At 31.7% G+C, this 9,914-nt stretch overlaps 1 protein-coding gene across 1 annotated transcript; it reads right to left on the bottom strand.

Moving 5' to 3' along the window:
- Positions 1–2,876: 2,876 nt before the first annotated feature.
- LOC143922469 (palmitoyltransferase ZDHHC3) lies at positions 2,877–9,637 on the bottom strand. Its single transcript, XM_077445717.1, has 7 exons — positions 9,503–9,637; positions 8,033–8,129; positions 6,597–6,731; positions 6,316–6,507; positions 5,937–6,158; positions 5,586–5,798; positions 2,877–4,095 (listed from the first exon to the last, which is right to left on the bottom strand). Exons 3-7 carry the CDS (start codon positions 6,699–6,701, stop codon positions 3,937–3,939), a joined length of 891 nt encoding a protein of 296 aa, XP_077301843.1. The 5' UTR covers positions 6,702–6,731; positions 8,033–8,129; positions 9,503–9,637; the 3' UTR covers positions 2,877–3,936.
- Between the last annotated feature and the right edge of the window lie 277 nt (positions 9,638–9,914).

Raw genomic sequence — 9,914 nt, 5'->3', positions numbered from 1 at the left:
ACGCTCATACTCAACTGTTTAATCTAGCTGTTATTAAAAAACAGTTCCATCAACGAGCTCATAAGTTGATCTCAGTGAATCTAATTTAATGACTATACCAAAAATACCAATGGCTTAGTCGGGTGGTGATCACATAATGATCAGTTTAATGAGCCATGTCAAAATCAACAAGTAGATCTATATTTAGAAGATAAAACTGAACGAGCTCACCCCAATTAAAGTCATATTTACTCTGTAACGAAATGATATCAACCTTCGGAATTTTATCAACGGGGTACAAATTCCACAGAGGTTACTATATGGCATATAGCTTTTATAAGGTATTGTGTGAAAAAGATAAAGTTATAAGCTTTTCAACAATTTAAATCTGACAAAACGAGTTCACAGTGCGTTTTTTGACTCACGCTCATACTCAACTGTTTAATCTAGCTGTTATTAAAAAACAGTTCCATCAACGAGCTCATAAGTTGATCTCAGTGAATCTAATTTAATGACTATACCAAAAATACCAATGGCTTAGTCGGGTGGTGATCACATAATGATCAGTTTAATGAGCCATGTCAAAATCAACAAGTAGATCTATATTTAGAAGATAAAACTGAACGAGCTCACCCCAATTAAAGTCATATTTAATCTGCAACGAAATGATATCAACCTTCGGAATTTTATCAACAGGGTACAAATTCCACAGAGGTTACTATATGGCATATAGCTTTTATAAGGTATTGTGTGAAAAAGATAAAGTTATAAGCTTTTCAACAATTTAAATCTGACAAAACGAGTTCACAGTGCGTTTTTTGACTCACGCTCATACTCAACTGTTTAATCTAGCTGTTATTAAAAAACAGTTCCATCAACGAGCTCATAAGTTGATCTCAGTGAATCTAATTTAATGACTATACCAAAAATACCAATGGCTTAGTCGGGTGGTGATCACATAATGATCAGTTTAATGAGCCATGTCAAAATCAACAAGTAGATCTATATTTAGAAGACAAAACTGAACGAGCTCACCCCAATTAAAGTCATATTTACTCTGCAACGAAATGATATCAACCTTCGGAATTTTATCAACGGGGTACAAATTCCACAGAGGTTACTATATGGCATACAGCTTTTATAAGGTATTGTGTGAAAAAGATAAAGTTATAAGCTTTTCAACAATTTAAATCTGACAAAACGAGTTCACAGTGCGTTTTTTGACTCACGCTCATACTCAACTGTTTAATCTAGCTGTTATTAAAAAACAGTTCCATCAACGAGCTCATAAGTTGATCTCAGTGAATCTAATTTAATGACTATACCAAAAATACCAATGGCTTAGTCGGGTGGTGATCACATAATGATCAGTTTAATGAGCCATGTCAAAATCAACAAGTAGATCTATATTTAGAAGACAAAACTGAACGAGCTCACCCCAATTAAAGTCATATTTACTCTGCAACGAAATGATATCAACCTTCGGAATTTTATCAACGGGGTACAAATTCCACAGAGGTTACTATATGGCATACAGCTTTTATAAGGTATTGTGTGAAAAAGATAAAGTTATAAGCTTTACAACAATTTAAATCTGACAAAACGAGTTCACAGTGCGTTTTTTGACTCACGCTCATACTCAACTGTTTAAACCAGCTGTTATTAAAAAAACAGTTCCATCAACGAGCTCATAATTTGATCTCAGTGAATCTAATTTAATCTAAATTCCTGAGCAAGTGCTTTAAAAATATGCCATAAGGTTACGATATAGCATATAACTTTTATAAGGTATAGTGTTGATATGACTGATCACAGAATGATCAGTTTCATGAGCCATGTTTTTAATCAACAAGTGGATCAATATTTAGAAAATAAAACTGAACGAGCTCAAACCAATTAAAGTCACATTTAAACTGCTACGAAATGATATCAACCTTCAGACTTTTATCAACGGGGTACAAATTCCACAGGCTGATTCAGCCAAATATTTAGGACTGCATCTCGACTCAAGACTTACATGGAGGCATCATATCAAAAAAAAAAATAGAACATATTCGAATCAAACAGAGAGAGATGTACTGGCTAATAGGAAGACACTCCAAATTAAACCTGAACTGCAAAAAATTAATATACCAGGCCATTGTGAAGCCAATATGGATATATGGCATTCAACTGTGTTAGGTTATAGTTATATAGTTAGCACATATTCTATAGTTAGAATATGTGCAAATACGCCAAAACTAGTTATTGCGGATCGTCGCCGATGCATATCGCTTTGACACAATGGAGAGATCTACAAGGACCTCAAAATCCAAAATCTAGGTTATCCGAGAATGCGCCGGGAGGCACGAGGTGAGACTGCACCGTCACCTCAACGTAGAAGCTTTACAGTTGCTGGACAGAACTCGTTTAAAAGAAAAAAGCCTCACAAATTGGTAGTCTGAATGCGAGAGATTCAAAAGACCAATGCACAATTTTGGGGGACAGAGTGGTGATTCCGTGGACCCATACAAGACCAGAAAAACAGCGATATATACTTCTGAAAATTACATATGCGAGGATCTATACTGAACGCGAGGAGAGAATGGGTAAACACTCAATTTGGTTTTGAAAAAAGTTTCGGTACAAGAGAAGCATTCAAGCAGTGAAATAAAATAACATAAAAATAATAAAAGCGACAAAACAATCACGCATACAATTTAAAGCCTGCAAAGTACGAAACACCCTTAAATACAATATCCAATCGATTTCACAATATATATATATATACTCTTGATATTATTTACGAAGAAAGCACAGGGATCACATCGAATACACAAAATTTCTTAATAAAATAATGACTCATACGATCTATAATATATTCACTCTCTTATTAGGTTACTTCAGTTTTTTTTCTTCATTATTATCACAGACATGTATGTCTTTCAAACTCTGATGGGATAAAATTACGAGGAATATTTACGATTAAAAAATCAATCAGTGTAATATTAAGCATATGTATACGAATATACAATGATTGCAACGTTTTGCTGTATCGAAAATCAAAATTGCACTCAATTTTAAAGCAAATACACTAAAATATTCCAAACCACAATAATTTCTAAAATACAAAATTAAATCACAAATAAAATAATAAAGTAGTATATTTGTGTATACATATCACTTTCTATATCCTGTTTTTCCCTTACACACTAAAATACCAAACAGTCCCCAGCAGATTGATGAGGCATTTGAATTTACCACAAACCGTCTTTTTTGCCAGTACACACATTAAATTACATATATTGTATCGCTTAACTATATACACTGAGAAAATACATATCTAAAATTGATTAAAATACATGTTCTAATGAAAAAATATATCATGGTTAATTATAATAGATACCACTACAAATTTACAAACATTTTCAAAGCCTCGCACAATCCGAATTATTCCAGTCGGGTTTTATTTCCGGATGTTAGCAAACAAAACCATAATGTGTGCGAATTTTGCAATGTTTCACAATAAAATGCAAAATATTAAACATTCATTATACAACGATCCTTCGCTATTCGTAGCACATTGTACATTGCCAAATATAGCAACGAAAAAATAACAACAACCATTTTAAATTAATTTAACATTACTTCAACAACCACCCACTAAGTAAGAACTACACAATAAAAATACTATTGTATATAGTATTTTAAATATTTATGTTCAATGAGCATTATATTATATACATATAATGAAAACATTTTATCTTATGACATTGAATCCACTGAGAAGAAGTTTTGAAATTAACTACATATGTATCTATCTATATAAAATGCAACTCTGAATGAAAGATCTGCGAATAGCAAGAGATCACCGTATCAACTATATATAATCAATAGAGGAGACATGAAAAGCTAAATAAACTCATATCATTCAATAATTTATATCACAATTTTGTCCATTTTTCAACTTTAAAACATTTATACGCTATGAAGGAAATTTTGCAATCGTGTAGTTGGTTTCGTTTGAGTGAATGGTGAAAACCAACCGATGGAAAATCTGCCAAACACCGATTGGAGGCTTTTCCAGCGTGACTTGCGCACCCAACTAGCCTGCTCTTTCTTCAATTGTTCAATACCCTAAAATAAAAACAAATTGACACATTGAAAGATATACATACATACATAATAATCGAGACAGTTGCATCAAAATGGGAACAAATAAGAAATAATTTTTCAACTATTGCAAAACAATTAATGTTAATCAACTTATATGGTAAACAAATAAACAGATACCATTTTCCAACATGGCTTCTATATATTACCTTCACTAACGATTCAAAGACTTTTGTAAATGAATTTTAAAAACGAAACACAACTCTTAAACCTTTCTAACAATTAAATTAAAAATTGGAATATAGCTCTTTACGGTAATATTTGACTCGAACTGTGGTGATTGCTGTATTCAATTTTGTATAATATTCATTTGAATGAAAGATTCAATTTGAGAAATACACATAATTTCGATAGCTGGGGATTTAGAATCTTTTCTGAATATCATTATTTTGGAATATTATCAATAAATTCCTTGAAAAAAGTCGAGCTATAAAAAATTGATTTTTTAAAATACATTTATCAATTTTTCGTATAAAGATATGCTGACATGATATCTATAAATGGAAGTTTGAAACTAAATTTTTTAAATAATACTTTTTGTGTATGAAATTTGGAAGATTAAAGAACAAGCTGTGTTAGCGGCCTTTGAATTAAATTTTATTAACACGTCATATGTGTTTATGACCCATAGTGAGTTAATAATAAACAACAATTGGCTTATTTTTTCCATCAGATACATAATAGATGGGCCTAAATTATGAGCTATTATAACAAGATATAAATCAAATTAATTTCAATTATGTAGATAAAAATTGTAATTATTGTCATTAATAAGATTTTCTCAAATAAATCAAATCATATATATATATATATATATATATATATATATATATATATATATATATATATATATATATATATAAATATATATAAATAATAAATAGCCAAGCTTATCAGTACTACGGCCCAAATTCACTCTAATAAATTAAATAAGAAAATAAGTCATATTTGTATTTTTATATGGACATATTTAAATATATACATACATATTACCATATCTATCTAATATATAATATCGAAAGAGACTTTGTATGTAAGGTTTGGTTGGGAGCATCGAAAACAAATCAAAGTTTATATGACGACGATAACGATATCGTTGAATATTTTCTTTTTCGCTTTTAATAAAATAATAAATTAATGTTTACTATTAGATTAGCCATGTTTAAGCTGTTTATATTACAAATACCGAGCGAAGCCAGGTAAAACCACTAGTTTATTATAAAATGCATTATTTTCATGTATTTTGAATCCAGATCTATCTATCAAATTGTATAGACATTTTTCATCAAACAAAAAACAAGACCTTTCATGAAATAAACATACAAAAACGGTTTCATTAAAAGGCACAAAAATTAAAAACATTTTCGGTCACACGTGAGAAAAATAAAATCGTGTAAATAGCGTCCCCGTTTCGATCCGACAGCTCAGTCTCTCATCAAAACGACTATACGAACCGTTTCATCATTCCAAATCGCTTGCAGTTGTGTTCCGAGCATTACGGCAGTGAATATTGCGAATAGTAAAGCTTCAAAAATCAAGAAGAGCAGCAGTATTACGGTGGCCGGTGGCGAATAAGCCGAACATTCTCGCCATTCGAGTTTAACACAGCTCGCTAATTGACATACTGCCAATACTAACGAATGCAGCGATATCATGGCGATGTACAGCTGAAATTTAAACCACACACATTAACGAGTCAATCAAACCAGCGAATTACATTAAATTGTAAACGACAGATTTCGTCAAAAGCATAATTATAGCGCACGCCGTAACAAGATTGCGATAAGATTATAAAAACAACCAACCGTGAACAGTACAAAGTATTTCTGATTGTTTTCACCAACGCAATTGTTGACCCAAGGACAGTGATGATCCATCTTGCGGATACATCGTTGGCACACGGAACAGTGATGAGCTCGTTCTGGCTTGATGCTGCAACACTTGGGACACTTAAAAATGACCTGTCCTTCTCTGAAACCCATCTGTTTGATCATCTCCTTAGTTGCATTGCCTTTTGGGACTGCACCCTAAAGTAAAAATCGATTAGAATTCTCATTTTAATTAATATTAAATGAAATTCATTTAAAAAACAAAATTTAATTCATTTGTCAATATATGTAGTTTATTTAGAAATGAAGGCTTATAGCAGGTTAAACAATGAATTTGACTATTATGGTGACTTACGGGATCTGTAAACATCGTTCGCAAATGTGAAGCAAAAGCCAAAAATGCAAACGTTTGAAATACAATCATATTGGAAAAACTGTATAAGGGATAGTGAGTGGTTCCCGGTATGAGAACTACCATCATTATAACGAATTCGGCATACAAAATCAATAGCCACGTCAATATGGCACAAATTATTCCGCATATGTCCTGAAACAATCCAAAATAAAATGCATAATATTTTAAGTTGTTTTTTTTACTATGTTTTTTGATTAAAATTCGTCAAATTTTATATTCACCTTTATGCACCAGGCAAATCCAGCACAGCATCTATTATGCATATCCATGTCTTTGCGAAAAGTAGTATATTCACAGTCCATATTGTCTATAGACACGACTACCATTTTTGTTGAACTTTATTTTGATGCGAAAATCTGCACACAAACACAACGGAATTTGTGATGATAAAATATAATATATCAGCGAGGACATTATCAATTTTACACATATAAAACGCAAGCAGTGCAAATCAAAGTACAAAACATTTCTGATTTAATTTTTAAAACAAAGAAGGAATCGTAACGTTTCATAATTTATATAAAAATTGCTATTTTCATCTTATAATATGATAGCATCTGCTTTTAAATTTAGAGAAATCTAACATGCATATCTTAATTTGACAGTAAATTTCAATTATGAAACGAGAAAGTTAGAAACATTTTAAATCGGAAAGTAGTTTTTGCTGCAAACATACATAATTAAACGCATATTGTTATCTGCTTTAGGTCATCAACTTTAGTGAGTCTTTAATTAATATTATGTATTAGATGTATGATGAGCATTTATAAGGATTGTAAATAGGTTTTTGAGCTCTTTTTCCTATTATGCTGTAGATTAACATTAGAATAATATAATACTATGATTACTAACCAAATTAAATTAAATTGAAAAATGGATAATGATCAGTAGATCAGTAGCTATTAAAATAGATATAAGATGTATTGTGAACATAATTTCGTAATAATAAAAAGCATTTAAAAATCAAAAAAAAAACGCATATTGTAATAAATAATACAACAAAAAAGCGAAAATATATTGCGATTATTGTAATTAAAGTGCGAAGAATTAAAATTGAATTCTATTATACAATCGCATACATAATATATGTATATAATTAGTCAAAACGATAATTGAAGTCATTAACATTAATTTACATCATTTATTTCCAGGCCAAGGTGAAGATAAAAAAATTTACCAAAGTTTTTAACAAAAACAATGTAAAAAATCATAACGCCAAAACTAAAATCGCAAACCTTTCAAATTCACAAAATAATTTCAAATCGCTCGCAATAGACCGATGAAAAAATTTAAATGTAATAGAAATCGCATAGCAAACATTTTACAATTAACAAATTACAAGTATCGTTCGCATAATTTGTAATGCAAAAGAAATTTTCGAAAATTATTATCAATTACATAACATAAAACAAGTACATACATGAAAATAAATTCAATACAAAACATTTTAAATATACGAGTCATTGATTATGAAGATGGCCTTAGAAATAAAAGCAAAATGAACTTGAAAATAAATTATTAAAATATTTTAATAATGTATTATTAACCGAAACATGTGCATACGTATTTCTTAGATCTTGTGGTTTTGATTTCGCGCTAATGTGTACATGAGAATTAAGCACAAGTTAATTTAATGACGCAAATATGCTATATTTACCTGTGTTGATATGGTGGCTGTTGATGATGATCAAACCGACTCAGCCGACACTCGTATGATGACCCATGGAAGAATTATATGACGCACCTTTTGTGACCTGAAACATTTCAATACATTTGTTTGGTTTAAACAGATCAGTGTCGATGTGATAACATTCAAAATATTCACTTTAAGGCAAAAATGAATTGTTGGACGATAATTAGACTAAACAAAAGCGTTTTGATAAGTGAAAGGAAAATAAATTATTTCATACACACATAAATTGATCAAGATCAGCATATATAGACAAATTAGGTAGTTATGTATATAGAGCAGCATGTTATCCTTGTCAAAGTCTGATTTTAGCTAAACTGGTTCCAATGAAACTTCAGGATATTGTTACATTTGCTAGATACTTGAAGAATTGTGTATATACTAACTGACTACAAAATATTTAGGAGTTGCGGACAGGACAATAGTACATACAATTGTCTGTGCCGAGCCCCATGTGTTAATGATTTACACTTCGAGTGTGCGTTTGTGTTTGAACTCCATTTGAAAAATTCTCCATACAAAGTGTCATCCAAAAACCAATGAAAAAGAAAACTCAAGTGTTCTTGACACGTTGAACAGATATATTTGTATATAAAAAAAGGCTAATATGATTTGGTTGTGAAGGTCGACGATCCTTGATCGCTCGCTCTTCAGTTATCGTTTTGAAGTGCGAAAGGGTCGTTTTTTTCGTCTTAATTTTTGGAACTAGTCAACTCCTGATGATATTGTTCAACAGCTACCACTGGTTGGAGAATAATATTAAAATAATTCAGTGATGAGAATGTTTGAGTGTGTTCTAATGACATTATCTTCAACGAAATGATTTTTTGACCTGGTGCTTCTATATACTGTGCAATTATTTAGTTAGTATATATTTACTTTTCAATGAATGTGTACATTTTTTAAGATACTAATCGCCTGTTTCCATCCCATGATGTATAAAACTTCAAATTGTATATATATATATATTTTTTATTTTATTATTATTATTGATAAAGGACCACATTTTAAAAGGCGTAAGATGACAACAAATGTTAAATCGCATGATCATTCAATCATTTCCTTGGAACATGTGTTATTATAAAAATTGTATAAAAACAGAATTGAATTCAGATTGGATAAAAATGTATTAAATTAATTTCCATTGGGAAGCAATGATTTTCAAATTAAGCCCAACTTTAAAAGTCTAGATTTCAAAGTGTCCATATGTTAGTACCGATTTGGATGTTTTCGTTTATTTTTATGAAAGAAGTAAAATGAATGATATATATTATAGCATACAGGTAGAAGGGGTAGAATGGGATAAGCTTCGTTTGACAGGTGACCAACTGTCAGAGAAGTCGACCCAAAGCCGCAAATTGCACGAGGGTTTGTCTGATGATGATTTTGTGTGACGATGGAGTAGGGGTGTGGGGGTGTGATGGTATAGCCTCAGACCTAAGGGGCGAAGTCTCCTGCGAGGGGGAGGGTTCGGGGGTCCGAACAATGGCCGACGGGCGCGCAATCGACCGCGCCCCAAAGCCTCCGCACCGACAGCCTGCCGGCACTAGCACTGAAGCGGCGTTGCCAATCAACTTCGTGCCGATATTCATGGTATAAAGTCACTTTACGCCAGTGTGAATTTACTGTAACGCTAAATGGCAGCGTTAACACTAGAGGTATCCACCACGGTATTTGATAGATCTATCAAATACCGCGTGTTCGAACGCTATTTCTTGTTTTCCAAGGCCATAATCCGAAATCTTTGGCCAGCCACACGCCCCTCCATAATTCCGGCAGTACCCATCGGATTGCCTTGGGAGGATGTCGTCGATATTTCAGAGAGCGTGTTGCGAACATATTTACGACA

Source organism: Arctopsyche grandis, chromosome 2 (genome assembly GCF_051622035.1).
Source record: "Arctopsyche grandis isolate Sample6627 chromosome 2, ASM5162203v2, whole genome shotgun sequence".
Lineage (NCBI taxonomy): Eukaryota > Metazoa > Arthropoda > Insecta > Trichoptera > Hydropsychidae > Arctopsyche > Arctopsyche grandis.
This window is presented reverse-complemented; position numbering and strand designations above follow the sequence as displayed.